The 19,425-nt window shown below is 34.9% G+C and overlaps 1 protein-coding gene across 10 annotated transcripts in view; it reads left to right on the forward strand.

Moving 5' to 3' along the window:
• PLCE1 (phospholipase C epsilon 1) overlaps positions 1–19,425 on the forward strand; it is a 157,987-nt gene that overhangs the window by 39,873 nt on the left and 98,689 nt on the right. For 7 of the 10 annotated variants that reach the window (XM_067000774.1, XM_067000773.1, XM_067000776.1 and 4 more), the window contains one exon: positions 16,415–16,465. The exons of the other annotated variants lie outside the window; for them this stretch is intronic. In XM_067000774.1, the coding sequence (XP_066856875.1) occupies positions 16,415–16,465 (51 nt within the window). The remainder of the gene's footprint in view (positions 1–16,414; positions 16,466–19,425) is intronic. 10 annotated transcript variants of the gene reach the window in all.

Consider the following 19,425-nt stretch of genomic DNA (forward strand, 5'->3'; position numbering starts at 1 on the left):
AAGAGCTCATGACTGTGGAGTTTAAGTGTGAAAACTCATCATTATTCAGTACCTTGGCTACAGCATGTCTTTTATTTTGTCTAAAAGTGTATAATTTCTAAACTGTCATTGAAATTTTACATTAGAAGAAAAGAAATTGGAAAGGTCTGATCTTCATGCATATCACTGAAGTTGACTTTATTAGAAGCAAAGTGTGAGGCATATGCCACCTGGTGGATAAAAGTATTCATACAGTTTTATTGGAAATTTGATATATTTAGAAAGCAGCTTCTATTAACATTTTAAATTTCTGTGTTATGCTGTGTTATCACTTTTAATTGGCATTGGTGGATATTTCTGTAGTTGGAAGTAAACAGAAAAAAATGTGGAAACTGAGTTCCTTTGTTATTTCAAAGGCAAAATGAAGTTGTAAGCTTGGCTTTGGTGTATGACTAATGAACTGCTTCTTACTGTTGCTAGGAAAAAAAACACAGAAAAGTAACCCATTTCCCCAAATTTCAATATTAATTCTAAAGGTTTAAAAATATTTCTTATTCAGAGACTCTGATACGCCTTACTGAAGCTTATGCGTTATTGCAAACTGTAGTCTGTCTGACCTGTTCTTTGCAAAAAGACTAGATGTTGCTGTGTGTCTGCACTGACATGGCAGATGAGACTGGAGTGGCCTTTCAGAGCCCCTAGGCTCACGTCGCACAGCTGCCTTCAGGTTCTGCTGCCTGCAGAACAGAACTGCGTCTTTCCAGCAGTTTGGGGCACTCGTTCATGAAGCACAGTTTTATACAGAAAGCTGTGCTTTTAAAGATGTTAGATTGCTCGTGGATGTGAGTGTAGACCTGAGGAGTATTTGAAAAACCTGGATAAGTCAAATACTGTAAAGAGTATGTGGCTAGTGTTCAAATACTGCTCTTCTCACACAGACAGACCTGTGGCTTCAGGACTTATGTTTCAGAGTTGTTTGCAGAGTTAGCATAGTGCAGAGTAACAAGCAGCAGAGTGGTCAATGTATATGGATTGTGTTATAGAACTTATGTTATTTGTGGGGATAATTTTTATTCTCCATTTTAGTAGACATGGAGGAATCTAGCATCCTGTTATACACTGGAAGGCAGATATTGTGACTGCCTCATTTTTTTCTTTAGACTGAACAAACCTAGTATATTCTCTATATTTTTTTTTCTAAGCTTATTCTTAGCACATAAGGAAAAAAATCGAAAAAGTACTTCACGCTGTCCTTCATACCATAGCTTACTACAGATTGGATCAAATAAAAGCAAGTTAGTGCTTATAGTCTGAAAAGAAATAAATTACTGAAATACATTGTATACAATGTGTGTGAAGTGGAATTGTCATCACCATGTTATGTACAGTTATGTTTCCATTAGCTAATGTAATGGCAAGGAGAGAGCTGAAATATGACACAATGGAAAAACCAGGTAATGCTATGCTTCGGTGCACCCCTGGCCCCACAGCGCTGCTTCAGGTGCCCGCACCGTGCTGCGCTGAGTTCCCAGCTCTGAAGCGTTATTAGTTCAGTCACGGTGCGCAAACAAGATGGAGATTTAATGGCACATGGAAACATTCATGGTTTGTTTTAATGCGGGAAGTAACTGGCTTCTTCAAAGTATTTAAAAAGATGCTTACTTCTTGACAGTAAATTTACTTCCAGTAGACTCAACAGATCTGTTGTATGTGACTCCAAACCTTATGGCTCTGTTACTACTCCTGTAACTAGTTTATTTCTTAACATTCAAAGATAAATAACATTTAAAAATCTAGAAGAAAGCACTCACATTATTGGCAAAAATTACAACTGTACAAAAATTACAAATTACAATTTTATTCTTTTTCTTCCCACCTTGCTATAACACAGCTTATTTCTGAACTAAGCTTCTTTGGCACTTTTCTGTGTCAAATACTTCATGAAGGAACAGCATGTACAAGCTCACCCCATTTTTAACTGTTTCACTGGTTGGGAAGCTCTCCTTCAGTGGAGCATTGCCAGCTTGGCTACAGGTTTATATATCTTCACATGGTCCTGTATTCTTTCAGAGACATGTATGCTACATTATTTCATTTTGTGCTATGACTTTTACTGTGTCTAAAAGGTTTTATGTGATTATTTATCCTAAAAGGCTCACAGCACTTCAAAGGGTTCAACAGACATTGGTGTCTGAAGTTGCTTTGAAAAGATCCTTTCCTGTCAATTTTTTAAAGTGTTTTCCACATATTGTTTTCTTCTTCCTGTGACATTCTGAATGACTCCTACCATATTACATTTAAAAAAAAAAATAATTCCCAGTCTGATTGGAATGGTGGTCAGCCAAAGGAAAAATACAAGTAAATTCTGGCATGAATTAGGCCAAGAGAATTAAAAAAAGAAGAAAGGGGGGGGGGGGGGGGGGGGGGGGGGGGCAGGGTAGGGGAAGGTACATACATTTTTCTAATGTTCTTGTGGGGTAGAGGGTAGGTATTTTTATGGTATTTAAAAGGTATTCAAGGATGCTTTCAGGCAAGTTCTGGTGAAGCACTCCTCCACTTTCGTTGAAAAGATGGGGAAAAGTTTTTTTTTTTTTTCTTGTTTTTATTTCCAACTTAAGAGGTACACTTAGGGAGCCAGGTCTTTTCCCATGCTTTGAGACCAGGTGAAAGAGTTTGGTCAGTCCGTTTTATCTTTTTACAGGCTTTATGATAGCATGTAGGTCAACCGGTCCGTATCCCTTTTTTATTTAGAAGAGTAAGGTCCATGGAATGGACCTTAAGTATGACAAACCTTAATTTAATGATTTTTTTTTTAATGAGATGAATATAAATAATAAGATTTATTCTAAGTAAATTATATGAATATAAAATATTCAATTTGCTTTTTGTTGCATCAGATATACTGTATATTCATACATGTATTTGAAAAACATTTAGGAAAGCTGTATTTATGACATTGTTGCTCTTGTAAAGCTCTTGCTTCATGTAAAGAGTGGTGCAAGCACTAAATAAGATAGATTGTATAAGATAAAATTTAAAAATTGAATTTATTTTTTTTCAATCTTCACTGTTCTGTATTTCAAACAAGTTTGCTTTTAAATCAGAAACTTTTACAAAAACTCAGATTCCCTGTCCAAAATACTCAGTTGTGTATTTTACTTTCTACTAATTGGATAAGATTGTGGGCAAAGCTTTTATGCTTGTTTGTACCATTGTCATGGTTGTAGAAAACAGTTTTCCTACCAGTAGGTGGAATCTGATGAAAATCTTAACTGTTAAACACAGTGTAACTGTTTTATCTGACCAACAGTAATCATCTGAATAGCTGCAGTTTCACAGTTCTCAAATAACAACAGCTTTCTAAAAAACTGTTTAGCTCAGATGAATGAAAATGAGGTTGATATAAAGTTAGCCTTTATGTTTAAGAGTAGTATAGCTAACTTTGATTCTGGTTGCCTGTGTGTACTTTTGAAGGGTGCTCCTGAATGATTTTAAAATGTTGTATTATCATATCATGTTTATCACTGTCAGACTGCAAACATCCATACAATCATGTTCTAATATTTTTGCATTGCATGAGTGAAAGAAAATCCTGTTATTTATTAATATCCAAAGCTGTCCAGTAGGCAGTTTCTTCCAAACATTTTTTTTCCCACCCTTAGAAATGTAGAACTATAATCTTCTGACTACAAATACTGACCTAGACCTATATGGTGGGGAAAAAAAAAGTGCCAAAAAACTTAGAAACATGTGAACTTTGTAGACAATATTTTAGAAAAGCATTCTGATCACCTTTTAAGTTTTTTAGAATTAGGTTTTCTTTCAGTTATTTTTTGAAGAAAGTTGGCATTATAATTTATTTTCTTTGTAAGTCTCAGCTGCATTCATTAAAAAACAAACAAACAAAAAAAAAAACAGAAAAAGAGGAAAAGGTAGTAAAGGTTTGACAGCTATTTCGTGTGTGAAAATGTTTGGCAGTATTGATTCTTTACTAATTTTATGTATAATTATTGAGAAGATAACAAGGTTTCATATATTTGCATGTGCTTTGAAAAATAGGAGTTTGTGCACAAAACCTTATCTAAGAGTGACTGATGCATACACCATTTTATCTTTACCCAACTCATCAAAAGAGGTATCTAAGGAAAGGACATACAGTAGAGAGTGGTTCATCTAGCCTTGTAATTGTGGCAGCTGAATTGTTGCTTAGGTAAGCAACAATTTGCAGTTGGTCTTTGTCAGGTATAAAAAGTGCAAGCTAGACTTGAGTCTGTTTTTATGAATTCCTCTAAAATGGTCTCCTGAATTTTTGTCTTCCTTCCTTCTTACCAGTAATTTTATGAGCTGGAGAGTTCCCATTTATGTTCATGGAGGAAATAATTTTTCACAGGAATGTTTTTCTCTTTTCACTGAGGAGCAGCCTTCCAGGAATGGTTTGGATCAAATCATGCAGAATATTTGTGATGAAAAGCATAAGTTACTGGAGCTCAAAACATAGCTCACTCTTTCTCAGCGAGAGGACAGGAGTACTTAGCATACATAGCGTACATTGCAAATGCTTGTCTTGGTACAGACCCAGGTTCCAAAACGTCTAAGAAGTTAAAGCTCTTTGGGAAAAACCTACATAAACAAATTTAATGAAAGGTGTGTAAAATTTGTAATGCCTATGTTGTGCATCTCTGAGTTTTTCTGCTTTGGGACAGACTTGGCAAGTAGACCAAAAAGGATTAGTTGGTTGTTGTCTTTGTTTTTTAATGTTTTTTTTTCTTTTCTTCTTTTTTTTTTTTTCCTTTATTTTTTTTTCCTCCCCCTTCAGGCTACTTCTGTATGCTGTAATACCATTCCTTGCAGATTTGTACTGTCCTCAGTTTCCATTCATATGGATAAGTAGAAAGCTAATAACATATGTATTTAATGATTTGAAGGAAATATGTACTTCCATGCTATAGCACAAATTCTCTGCTCTTTGCAGTGTCAAAGAAGGTCACTGTGAAATTAAAGCTAATTTAGAGTTGACAGGCTCTTAATTAAGAGGTAATGGAGTCAGTCTTCTGCCGAGATGGTTTGTTCTCCTTGGAAGGAGAACAAAGCTGAGTAATAGTGCACCTTCAACATTTTTGTAAAGAAAATCCTGCAGCTGGGGTGAATGTCATCTTCTGCTAAAGCAGGTTGCCCCATTTATGCCTCATGTGTTGGCAAACAAACTTTAAACTGTCATCCCTCAGGCATTTTGCAGTGGTTTGTTTACCTAAAATTCCTTGACATTATTGAGAAAATATAACTTTTCTTCCTGGCACTGGAAGAAAAACAAATAACAAAAAGCTGTTGATGTGGGTTGGAGGGAACGACATTGTTCATCTGATGAATTCCACAGAACAAGTGGAATCTATTGTAGATCTTCTCACGCTATTAGGTCCATATGTTTTGGCATTGAAAAAAAAAACACACCACCCTAAAAACAAACAAACAAACAAACAAAAACAAACAAAAGACAAAAACCCAAGTAAAGTGTATTTGATAGGAAATGCATTTAGTTTTCTTGCTAAGACAAAGAGAGCAAGAATGGTTTGCCACTGCCTGACTCCTGACTGGTTTAGGCATGTCATCCCTTACCTCTTGTCCTGCATCCGATACTTGGAGCTCTTGATGAGATCTTAGAAGCAGATCAGGCCTGAAAACCTAATGAGCATAGGCTTGTCAACCACCTCCCCGTCTTGCCTTTCTTTGTGTGTGTGTAAGGAAGGTATAAGCACTTTAGGGTGCTGTGAATTCAGTTAGTTCAGCAAGCCTGTTTGTGAAGAGAAGAATACGTTCAAGACTGTGGGGACACAATGATCTTCAATTCAGCTGGTAACATTACCAAACTATACATGGAATTTAGATACTGTTTTGATCTTCTGCATAAACCTTAAGTCTCTAAAGAGAAAAGAGAATTTCATTGTTTATCTGCCAGAAATGCACTTAAATTGTATTTGTTAGAAAATCTGTTAGATGTTTGTTTTGTTGGGACTGCCAAGAACAGATTGGCTGTCTTGAAGTGTTTCTTTGCATAGTGGATCACACTGTACATTAAAGAAGCTTAAAAGAGTAAATCAGTTTCTGTACTAGATGGTATCAGGGTTCACACTATCTGGGTAATGATGTGGTCATAGGCACTTAGGCTGAAGAATTTATAAAGGACACCAGAAGTTTGAAACTTTCAGTTCAAATTATACTTTTCATTCAGGTGCTGTGTTCTAAATTTTCAAAGAATTCTTTTGCAGCTATTGTAGAGTAATAGCTATGAAATAATGTGAACTTTAGCAGCATAGTATAGGTAAAGCTACAAATCCTAGAGCCGCTTAGCTAAATACATTGCATATTTATAAGTCATTATTTTTTATTTTAATAGTGTTTCTTATCACTTCCTTTTTTCAAAACCATTTTGCTAGCAGATTGCTAGTATGTCCTTTAAAACATCCATATACTTGAAAATGTTCATACTTGAACTAAATGTCTGTACATGTTTGCCAACAAACTTCAAGTGTATCTTTGAATAAATTCCATTGTAGTTAGAAAAAGCAATTAAAACTACGTGTATGAACTTTATTACATTCGCTAGTTCACTTAATTCAGGGTGACTGCTCTTCCCCTACTTTACAGGGGAAATAGAAGCTGCTGCTGGAATTGGAATGTTTATAGAAAAGTTGGGCATCTTTTCATTAATACCTCCTACGTAAACATGGGGCTACCCATTATGAAGAAAGAGGTTTCAGTGAAATGAAGGAACAGACTTGTTATTTAAGATGTTCAGTTAGGGGATAGAAATGAGGCAATCAGTAGACATTTCTCTTTGTTTCCAGTAAAACTTCTGGTAGGCCAGGTGAGGAAGAATTGCTGCTTTTTGTAGCTTGCAGTTATAGGGCACATAAAATTATAGAGGGAGCTAATCTGTGCTGCAAACCTCAGCTTGGTTACAAGCGTATCCGACATGTTTTCAGTGGGAGAGGTATCTTTAAATATTTGTATGTCTCTGTCTAACATCCTTAATTTTGACTGATACACTTCAACAGAGTATATCAGTAGCTAGAAAACAGAAAGTGAAGTCTATGTACCTACCCCATTGTTGTTCTACCTGGGAACAAAGTCCTTATTGGCATAAAATAGGCAAAGAAGGAATAGACGTCAGCCATCTCAGTAATGACCCTGGCTCTCCTTCCAGTGTATGTTTTCTGTTGCCCTTCTGCTCAAATGTTCTTGATCTATCCATATTTCCAAATAGCATAATGACATGGCTGCGGGTGGAAAAGGTGTTTACCCTGTCTTTTTGTGCTTGGGAATTCCATGATGGGACTTCAGCAAGTATTGATACTACTAAAATGAATAGTCTTCTAGACACAAATCCTGACAGGAAACGAGAGTCAAATTTTAGAATATCTTGTAGTCATGCCTTGACATACAAAAGTATATTTTTACTGACAGTAACAGGTAGGAAACTTATCCTGGTTTCCAATGCTTAAGGAAATAAACCAAAACTTATGAAATTTTGGGTGCCAAAGCAAGTGGTATAATATCAAGGAAATACCAGGAAATTAGTGAGTAGAAACAGAGAAACTATTTTCTTGAAAGAATAGTTTTCTGTATGCAGTCACTGATAGTTCATTATTTTAGTAAATGTAAGGATTCCATAGAAGCATAGATGCAGATCTTGATCAACAAAACCATGCGTTTGAAATCATTTATGCTTCAGTTTTGGAATAATGAGAAAACTGTATTGTAACAGCAGTTATAATGATAGAGCCTACACTATTTAAAGTGGCTGTGTTGTCTTTAGAGCATTTTTGTGATTTTTTTTAGACTATTTTAAAATGTTTTTACAGAATTCTGCTATTTTCCACTGTCTTTATGTTATTTGCTAGATGATTTGGTATATTGAATAATGATAATCCTGTTAATATTAAAATATTTGTTACAGGGCTTGTTTTTTTTCTTTTTTTTTAAAGTAATTTTGTGTGTTTTCAGTGGATAGGAAAGCCCTGGTCTTTGCCATGTGCCCTTTCTCTGTACTTGCTGCTGTCTGTTAGTTATTGTATGAGCACCCTGAAGGAACCTATCTGGTTTGGCTGATAGTTGGATATTTTCCATATTGTTCACTTTACCTACACTCTAGCATGCAACTGTAGCATCACCTTTTCATTGTTTTTCTTCTGCATTATTTTTTTTCCATAATAAAGTAAGGGAAAGTATTTTAAAGACAGTAAGGGGGTTGTGATGTTATTTTAAACATGTTTTCAAAAGATATGCAACTGTCACATTTCCTGCATTTTTTGCTAGCCAGTGGCTTTCCTACTACCTTTATTGTCATTGCCTTTATCACATATTGCTTTTTTTTTATTTCCCACCTTCCATGGCATGTTATTCTCACCTATCATTGCTCTTCAGTCAGTGTTTGTCTGCAGTAAAGTTATTCAAGAGTGGTATTTGAGGGTAATCTTAATAATAGCAAGGCCCGCTTCTGAGATAAAGTTACCCAGGTTACCAGATAGAGATTTATGCGAGAAGTCTATGTGAAGTGTGGCCTGCTTAAAGAGTCTTCATGAGGAGTATATGGCCATGAAGCCACAAAATACCCAGTGTGCTGTAGCACTTCCATGTTGGCTTCTTCATCTATACTTTAATCAAAAAGAAAATGAAATAAATGAATTTTTAATACTGCCTATTTCAGTTCCTGTGCTAGGAAAAATTCTCTTTTGTTCACTTCATGTTCCTCTGCAACTCTTAAATACTCTTCAGGTAGCACACGGTCGTCTATGGAATTTTTGAGTTTACAGAAATTACACGTGAAACAGGTCTTTGCTTTCCAAATTGTGCCCCCTTGTGAAGAAATAGGGTGGTGAATGGGAAAGGACATCTGCGACTTCACAGCAAAACACTGTGCAGCAACCTCAGCAGCATGCTTGGGAACTGTTTCAAGAGGATAGTAATTAGAAATCATCTCATTGTGCTGATATAATTTGGCTCAAAGTTTGTATCTATTAATCTGTGTGTTTTCTGCAATAATGTAATCGTATTAGTAGTTTAGAGCTGAGAAATCTAATGTGGAAAGAATTATTTTACTTTTACTTACAATGAGTTTGCATTGTACCAGTGACATTATTTTCTGTATTTGTAAACAATTTTTAGAAATTGTTTAATAACTAACATTGTAAAATATTCTTTATATAAATTTGTGTAATATCAGGAGTCTATAGCAATGCTTTCAGATAAATTTAGCATTGCATCATTTCACTTTGCAGTAATATAAACACAAACTCCAGCATGTCAGCACAATTAAACATAAAATATTTCAGATTTTATTATCTATGTGTCAGTGGTTAAACTAAAGTGCTTATGGAGTTTTTATAATGAACACATTTCCACTGACCGTTGGAAAAGTAGCCTTGTAGGAGCTGCAGAGGTGAAGCAGGACCATGTGAAAAGCAGTGAAGGGATTACGATTTGGCAATGCACGTCTTTTCTCTCTGGGCTCTTAATCAGTCTCTGTAGACGAGAACAGACTGTCGTCTTGTATTGCTGAAAGCTAACTTGCAGTTTCTGCTTGTGTCTGCATGTTTCAAGTTCTATACAACTTTGTCATTTTTACTACCAGTTAATAACGATATGGATATGGTGAAACACAAGGGGAAAAGGTATGGTTCATGTAAGATAAAATATTTAAAAGTTTTTTTTACTACAGGAATTACAGGAAAGTTTTCCTTCAGAAAGAAGAACGTAGAGCTGCAGAAGAATATATTCTTGGTGTATTAAACAGAACATTTATTAATGGAACACACTTCTTTTTCAGTCGGTACTTTGCAGATGTAAACTATTATTAATTTCTAAAAGTCTGTGTTGTTTCACTTTTGTTCAAGTTAGGCATACTGCGTGTGAATGTTTATTAGTTTGTTGTGGTTAAATGATTGTAGTCACTTAAGAGATGTTAGTATTTAAAGTTATAAAACTTGCACAAAATTTTGCCCACTTGTTTGCTTAGGATTATATTCTAACTCTAGAAATAATATATTTACAGTCTTTGCTTTTTCTTTTTTCTTTCGGTAAACAAAATTCTTGTTTTCTAGACACAGTTAATGATGTCAGCAGTGAAGCCCCTAACAAATACTTTGCTGTTACTGTATATTGATAAAGAAATATTGCATGTACAGTGAGGATTTATAGAAGATGCTTACAATTCACTAGAGAAGTGTATTGAAACAATAAACTGAATATATAGTGGTTTTTTTTGAATATTCAGTAAACAGATACATGAAAAGTAAATTCTATACCTATCGGTGTAAACAATAGAAAAAGAAGAAGAAAAAAAAAGGTTTTCAGTAGAAATACAATCAGGATAACATTTGATTATTGTGCTTGCTTTTATACATACTAAAAATATTCATCTTACTCTCACATCATATATGTATGAAACTAAAATTAAAGGCAGCTCACACTACACAGTGTGCTAGTGAGAAGTCATTCACTTTCCTCAGACGCACCGCACTTTTAAATAGTTGAAAAAAATTCAGAATTGTGTAGTGTTTAAGTATACCAGACTGGTCTTCCAGTTGAAGTACTGTATTTCAGGAATTTAAACTATGAACAGTGCTTTTGACTTGACCCAAGCAATGTATTGTGTGGGTTGGTAAGTGAGGAACACAAGTACCTACTTTTGGAAATAATGTAATAATGTTCTTTTTTGTACATGTGATGATTAGTAGGAGTAAGTTGTGTTATTCTTAACACTTGATAAATACAATCTGTAGCTTTGTGATACCTTGTCTCATTTTCACTCATATAGCGGGAGGAGTTTTGCCTCTCTAATGCTTCTGTAGTTCAGTGTTGTACCTTTGCTTTATTAAAATAAAATAGGATGGGAATATTATGACAAAGATTTGAGGTCTTCAGAAAAGGGTCCAAATAGCAATTTTTTTCTTTGTGCCACTATGAAGTTGTTGTCAGTAGGTTTTACAAAAGGTAATGGAAGGTTGATATATTATGATTATTATAAAAAGTCATGTATACTGTGTTAATTTCTGGTATCATAAGGCTGTGGGACTTATTTTACAAGGATCTGAGTAAACACATAGCAAGATAATTGTTTTGTTTTAAAGTGTGTACACAGTCAAAGAATTGGTAAGCTGTGGCATATAACGCTATTACATATTGTTAAATTATTCTAATGCTTAGCAGCATGTATGGGCTTTTTTTGTTGTGTTAGTAACTGCAGAGGAGTAATGCCCTGTAAAGAAAGTAAGTACAGAGGTAGCCCATCAGGCAATTAAAACAAAAACAAGCAAGCGAGAAAAAAAAAGAAAAAAATAAATAAATTGCAGTAACATAAGTTTGTCAAGTGCAAATTGAGAGTGCAGGGTTAGCAAAACCATCTTAATGTAGTTAACGGAATAGCATTTGCTTCCATCTTTACTCTTCACTTCTCTATTAGTTTTGAGAGAGACTTTGATTCTTAAGAAGTGACATTTTTGTATCAGTTATTTTAACAATAATACACTAGTGCCCAAACTTCCCATCTTAAATTTTGAAAAGCAACTGAACTTCCATCATTGCTTCATTTTTTGTTTTCATATGCTCTTTGACAGATAAATCTTCATAGATGGGTTTCATTGTAGAAGAATGTGTTAGTCCAGTGTGTAAGTGTTGACTTTTGGAATAAAAAGAAGTACATCTATGAAATTACTTTTTCAGTAAAAAAGTACATAGTGTACTTCAGGAACAGTATTGCTTTTTTCTATGCTGGTATTTTAATAGATTTACATAGTTTATGTGGATAAAATATTTTTGGGTTGATGAGACCTCTTATAAAAAGCATGTGAAATCTTTACCTTCCATGGGAATAGATTGCCCGTGATATGCTGCTGAGAAAATAGGGGTCTGGAAATTCTGTTTGTTTATTCTGTGCTACAGTAAAGATCAATTAGATCCACGTAACCTTTATAAAGGATTTTTTTTGTTGTTGTTTTGGTCCCTGATGCCGACTCAAGTTCTTACTGTAATGCTGTTTGAACAAGAAAGGATTCCTGCTTATTCTCAGAATGATGCTACTGTGACAAAAATGCCATCTAGAGATCTTAACAGTGTACTTGTGTAGTTTAGAGTGTTTGAGACTTTAGAAAAATGTTATGCTACCGCTGGAGTTTTATGGAAACATACAGTGCTTTCAAGGTTTTTCTGTCCTTCAGTGATAATTATTTAAAACTATAGAGCAAACAAGCATTTTTGCGTGTTCACTGAAACAATACTACAAATTCTCCTCCCTCAAGTACGTGCATACTTCATTATGCACATGAAACCTTGGTGCAGTTAATTCAAAACAAATCTGTACTCAGCTCTCCCAAAGTTATTCAAGAGCACTATTTCTTACCAAGATGAACCTTTAGAAAGTTTTAAAAATCTTAAATTGAGCATATGTAATTACAGATAAATGAGTCAGTTTTTTTTTTTTTTTTTTTTTAACTGCTGTGATGGTATTGAAGAAAAGCTTTTGGTTGGAATGTAATTTTTATCCTTCATTTTGAGAGGATAAACACATACATAGATCACTTATGCATGTAATTCAGTGTAATATAATTGCAATTTATAAAAATGATTGCACTGAGAAGGATGGCTATGAATTCTGGTAAGGAAGCTGTTGTATATACAAAGTTTAGTTGAAGCTAAAGCAAAATAAATCTCATGGATGACTAAACTGTAGTCCCTGGGTCTGTAACAATCCCCAGAGAATAAGGAAAGTTAATTTAAAATATTTCTGTTCTTCTGGTCTTAAGCCAGATGCCTTAAATTCTGAAAATCAAGCCTCAAGTGACATTCCACTCCAGTGGGAAAAGAAAGAACATATACTCTCGTCCTGCAGAATCACATTTACTTTATTAACAGCTAAAAACCATAATTTAAATACTAAACTAATGCAGTCTTGTTCCTGCTCTCACACCCTTGTTTCTGCTCCTGTTTGTTCATGCTCTCATTATCTCTCTGGTAAAGCAAGCATATTTACTTTAAGAACATCTTTTAATCTGATGAAGGAATTAGAATTTTTGAAAACTGCAGAACATTGGATTATCTATTTTGTGGATTTTGTGTAAGTAGAACTGAACTGGAAATACAATGAATGAATAATCATCCCTTGTTTAGATCTTGAAATTGGTTTCCAAAACTATTTGGAGACAAAGAAGAAACTCAAGAATTTTATCCTAATTGTAGTGTTGCTATCATTTCATCTTTTTAGCAGATTTGGATTAAATTCAAAAACTCTTCTAGTAACAATTATTTCCATAAATACAATTTTATTCTGGTATACATTTTAATATGAGTATGGCTATTAGTGTATATTAGGTATCCACCATCAAGGTTGTGTACCATACAAAATATTATGTGAAAATTGAACATACTGCATTCTGCAGTGCAGTTATTTAGTTTAAGGGAGCATTTGAACTTACCAACTGAAAATGAGGAACAGAGGAAATTAATTCTTTAGGTCATTGCATTGTGTATTGCCTGTTGACAGCTGCCTTCTTCTCTTCTTAAGCTCTCTATTACTTGAGATGTGTTCTATAGATACGGCATGCTTTTCCTGAGCAGCTAATGGCTAGGGAAGATAAATAGTGTTGAAGGTACTCCTACTGATTCAATATCAACATCAGTACAATTGCTTCATTGTACTACTCTGGATTATTACAATTGTTTATTTTTAGCCAAAAGTTTTCTTCTGAAAATTTACAAGATAGGACCATACCCCTACCCACTTTTTTTTTAAAGGATTTTTATTAAATGTTCATTTTGAGCAGTAATGAATGAAGACTCACTCTATTAGTAAGCTAAGATTAAAGGTGTTATTTAAAAATTAAATTCAGTTTATGAATGTTCTGTTCTAACTTTGGTCAAGGAATAGTGCCTTTTCTATTTCTAGGTAATTTAAGAAAAAAAAAAAAAAGACTTTAAGTGGAAAATGCCTCTTTATAGAACAAAGTTATTTTGTTTCATGAAATCATGTTCTGTAGCCTGACCTAAAAGTCTATTAAACAATTCAGTCATGAAAACTCTGAGAATTTCCTGGCCCCTAAGTACTATCCAAAATAATCTTATAATTATTCATGTGACCCTATGAACCCAACAGCTGAAGTACAAGCAAACAAATAGGCATGGATTCAGCGTCTACAAAATTAGAAAATGAGAACTAGATTTCCTGTGCTAAGGAAAATGCTTCAAGTTGCTCTTCTGTTAGCTATATGCCATGATTAGAGATGCATAAATTTTACAGCTGTAGTAATATACCTCTGAGTCTTTTATATCAATATCAATTATAACAGGTTTTAAATGAAAATATTTAAAGATACAGCAAAGTTCTGTAGTACTTCTCATTTATGAAATACTTAAGTTTCTGATAGGTTGTAGCTCTAAATTGCAGACTGTTTCTGGTGAATTTGGAATGCTTTTCCTTTCAGTATAAATCCACAGTGTATGTTAGCATGAGTGTTTCATTGATGCAAGTAATAATAGTGGTTGTATGAACATGAATATGGTTTTCTTACAAATATTTTATCTTAAAATTATAATCATTTAATTATTAATTATAAAACTTTATTTTTAAGATGGTTTTTCTGATAGGAGATATTTTATTTTTCCCTTGTACTGTGGGTTATCCCTCAAACTTACTATCACTTTGTAGCTCAGAAACATGCTGCGAAGCTCATCTTTCAAAGCTCTTTAAACAGTTAGTTCACATGTGTGTGGGTGCAGTTATTTTTAAGTGTATGAGTTCTGTGGGAGTCTTTCCTCAAATGGGAAGACTGCTATTAGTAAGGTACAAATGCATATGGATTTCTGCCTGTATCTGACGCCTGGTTTTGTTGTTTGTTTGTTTTGTTTTAAAGAAAGTGTAGGCACACTATCACACATAGAATAAGTGCTGAAAAAAAGCAGAGGTGTGGGAAGTGGGCTGTTCGGCTCCCTTGGTGGGCCAGACGGTGGTTTTCTCTGCATTGAATGCTCACCATTCATCTCTCTTGAATACACCTATCATACTGTCAGTGTTTGGGAGACAGTAAAAATGAACATGAGGCTTGTTTGAACTAATTAACTTATCGAGATAATTAAAATAATTAATTTATCTAGCTTTGAAAGAAGTAACCCTATAAGAAGGAATTAAATACATTTTTGATGGTTTCTGTTAGTATTTCTTCTTATTTTTATCTGTGTTTGAAAAGCTCAGGGAACCTATTTTAACAGTTGCATCCCATTACAGTCTGTTGTTCCAAAGATGTATAACGAGAGGTGGAATTTACAATGAACATCTGTGTGATCATTCTTCAGTTGAAATTATTCAATCATGGCACATTTAATTTCTAACATCTAAGCAATTTAACTGTGAATGATGTCAGTTGGCTTTCTGACATGGAGTTTTAAACCTAGTTACTGCCTATTTTAAATAATGTACTTAGCTACAGTAAAATTCTCTAATGAAGAGTTGACCAGCTAGTCTTTTCCTTGTTTTAAATACTTTTATAACATACCTATACTCTTTTAAATGAATAGAATATCTTTGGTTTTAATCAGTAAGTTACCAAAAGACATTATTAAAATATAAAAAAGGTAATATGACTTAAGAACAAAGGTATTTGCAGCACTCATGCTTTTGTGTTAAAATCTTAGTAGACAGTTTGGAAGTTGATAACTCAAGAAATTCCATTCTACATGATAAGGTGTTCAAAGACACGAACCACATCAGAGTAGTACAGCTATGATCTTGGTAAAGAAAGGTATGCATTACCTTTGTAGTTGCTTTTAGACTAAAGCTGAAGTACCAGAAATGTTTGAGCACAATATAGTTGATTTCTTTTGCTACAGATTGTTTGTAAGTGAAATTGTTGGTAAAAACTCAGAGGAATTAAATAAGCATTCAAAATAAAAAGGGAAAACTTTCTGCAAGAAGAATTAAGAGTATTCATTTATCTCAGAAAACTAACTTAAGAAGTATTAGAAAAATAGAAAAATTATGATTTAGACTGAAGAAGTCATCAAGAGATCTTAGCAATTAAAAGCTATTAAGAAAAATATATTTTCATTTATTCGTCTGTGTCAACAGAAATATGAATAGAGAAGCTGACCAGAAGGTGACTGGCCTTTTCTGGGTAAGATTAGAGAAGTCTCTCTTGCTGATAAGGGCATTGTTTCATGTTGCTGAAAAATGAGGCTGCGTTTTGTTTGGTGTCATCCTTTCAGTTTCTCCTTGATCAAAACGAGCTTTCAAGTACTTATAAGCAATCTTTTGAATGACAGTTAATTGATGTGTCTTTTTGTCAGCCTCTGTTTTACATCTGAACCTGACTGTTCTTAGTAGTTACTTGGATCTAATGTGTAGTACCTGCCATGAGAAGTAACAAGCTCTGTTGTACTGATCCTTCTGCAGAGGACTGACCATTCTGTAGGAGCGGGACATTCTGGGGGTGGAGATGCTGAGGTAAATATCTGCGCCATTTATATCACATTGTTTTTGTTGTCTTCCAGGTCTGTAAGGTTCATTTGTAAGATCTTTGTCTGTATTTGTTCCATGCTAATATACTATGAGGAAAACCATTGAAGTCATTATTGTTTCTTGAAGATCTTGAGAATTTAATCACTCAGTGAAGTAACAGCTGCCCATGAGACGATAATTTACTTTGAATGTTTATTCCTCTTGCTGTTAAGGAGATCATCTTAAGAAGCCCATCCTTCCTTTGGTAATGGCTTTTTAAATACTTAGCAGTGTTGTCTTACCAAAATGGAAAATTGGTAATAGCAACCAGGATTTATCGAAAGTGAAAATGACAACTTCTTAGAAGTTTAGTCATGACTGTAATGATTTACTAAGTCCAACTCTCAAATGTTCTTGGGGGAGGTGTGGTGTTTTGTTTTGTTTTGTTTTCCTGGTGTTTTAAAACTCTATCATCATTTTCAGGAATTAAAAGATTTCCTTACTAAGGCACTGATGGTGTACCAGAACTGCAAGAAGATGACTGATATAATTTCTGAAAAATGTTGAGTTACGTTTAAGGTTTGCCTCTGCAAGACAGTTTGATACTCGTTAAAGTCAGTTTCTGCTCCTTGAAATGATCTCATCCTTAACAGGATGCAATTCATAAGAAATATTGGCGGGTGAGGTAATGCACATCCTGTAATTGCAACTGAAGCTGCAGAAAGTTCACAGAACATCAGTTAATGAATATTACCATTTGAGCACATCTGTGCTTGTTCGCTGTTGGCAGCCTTCCAGCTGCCATTGATGCTGCTTCCCATGTTGCCAGGACAAACTCATCTGTTTTCATGTGTGTCTTCTGCTGCTGTGTGCTGCATTGCCCAGTTAAAACTTACTGTGTAAAATTTAATACACAGCAAAATTGTTGCTGAATAAGTGGACATTATTGCTCTATGGAAGGGTACTCTATCTTGTGCTCTGTCCTGGCATTGTAAAAATCTGCATCTTAAACATTGAAGAGACAGAGAGTTTGAAAAGCCCTAGAGACAGACATTGCAGACATAGCAACAAGGTTATGGACAAGACAATTGCTTGAAGTGTGACCAAAGGATACAGGTCACTGCAGTATTTCATCAAAATTATTAGAACCTAAAGCTCAGACAGGAAAGCAAAGGAAGACATTTGTGCCTCTTACAGTGACTGTAGCACTGGCTGTTGTTAGAAAAGCAGGATTTTGTCATGTGCCATGAGTGCATTAGAACTTGTAGTGAGTATGCTGGAACAAGCATTGACTCCTATGATGAAGAGGTGCCTGAAGGCCTTTATTCCTTTCCTGTGATGTGTTCTTTCCTTCAGAGGTATAAAGGGACCAAAACAGACACTGCTGCCCATATCTCATTTGTAGTCCCACACACTCTTGGGAGGACATCTTCCTTTAGACTCAGTAAACTGATCCCAGTTTATTCCCTGCACTCTCTGGGTTTCTGGGCAGTGAAGGTACAACATACAACATGTTTGCTTTTACTCACTACCTGCAATTGCAAATGATGCTAGCAGAGGTCTTTTTTGAAAATCAGAGTCAGTTTCAGCACCACACAAAAACCTTACTTCATTTTACCATGTTTACTTTCTTTCCTCTTTTACCTGCTCATTCTGTGGACTGCATTCAAAACTTCATCAATGCAGTGATATTTAAGTCCTTACTACCTCAGTTATTGACTGAGAAATCTTTCTCTTTGCCTTTCCTGATTGTTCCTGTTTTTCTTCTTTTTATTGTCCCAGAAAATATGAACAACGCCCTGAACATGTCTGTACCACCCCATAGAAAATAGTGCACTTGTCAAGTACTGGGCAGAATAGTAGCATCATTGATTACTGTGTGTTTGTGACATTTTAAGCAACGTTTTCTTGCTCTTTTTTTTTTTTTTTCCCCTCCCAAGTCAGACAACAGTGTTCCTAGGATGTTAAGAGGTAGTTTTCAGATTGTACCATTGCACTGTATTCTAGGCATTCTTTCAAATGCAAAACAGCATTTCAACAGTCCAGAGATATTTTAAGGAATTTTTCCATTACGACAATTAGCATCTCAGCAGTCAAGATATTCTGTTTAAGCACCATGTGAAAACACATAGAGATAGCAAGATATGAGAAAATTAAGATGTAGAGAACACTGTTAACCCCTGATGTTCTGAACAGTCTTTGCACAATTGCATATATTTCACTGCAAACGTGTGTTTATAGCTCCAGCTTTCTTGCTGATAAGCTGCTACCGCAGTTCTGAGATGACCTGCCTACAGACCTCCTGAGGCTAGTCTTTGTCATCCTGACATGCTGTAGTGCATGATGGCCGTGTCACACTGTGCCAAAACAATCCTTTACTGCTGTTTCTTGAATGCAAACGTGCCAAATGTCCGTGTTTCAGCAAAAGTTCCTTCAGGTGATGGCAGTTCTCTTTCTCCTATGGGTAAAGCTGCAGACAGCCTAGATGGCAAGTTATCTATTGCTGAAATTGCTACCAGCTCTGCTTTCTAGGGCCGTCATTGGCTTAGAGCCAACCGAAAGGCAAAATTCAACTATATCTCCAAAACTTCTGAGTGTGAATAAGTGTCATGATGTGTAACACATTTCATTTTATTTTAATTTATTTCATTTCATTTTATTTTATTTTATATCTGAGATGGTTGTTAATAGTTTAAGAATGTTGCCTGTTAGCCAAAAAAGATGGGTCATGAAATTCCGGGAGAGGATTCATGGGAATTTTCGAGCTTGACCCCAACTCGCTAAACTGCAGTTGCTTCCAGATAGCTTTTCTATATTTGCCACAGTATACCTAGGGAGAAACCCTGCAACAAAGTGTTCTGCCAAACAAGAAATCAAAGGATGTTGGGATACGTAGTGAGTCTCATGCAAATCTGAGTGGCGGTACAATTTACTAATGCTCGTGGATGACTTTGTCATCATCTACT

Source organism: Anser cygnoides, chromosome 7 (assembly GCF_040182565.1).
Source record: "Anser cygnoides isolate HZ-2024a breed goose chromosome 7, Taihu_goose_T2T_genome, whole genome shotgun sequence".
Taxonomy (NCBI): Eukaryota; Metazoa; Chordata; class Aves; order Anseriformes; family Anatidae; genus Anser; species Anser cygnoides.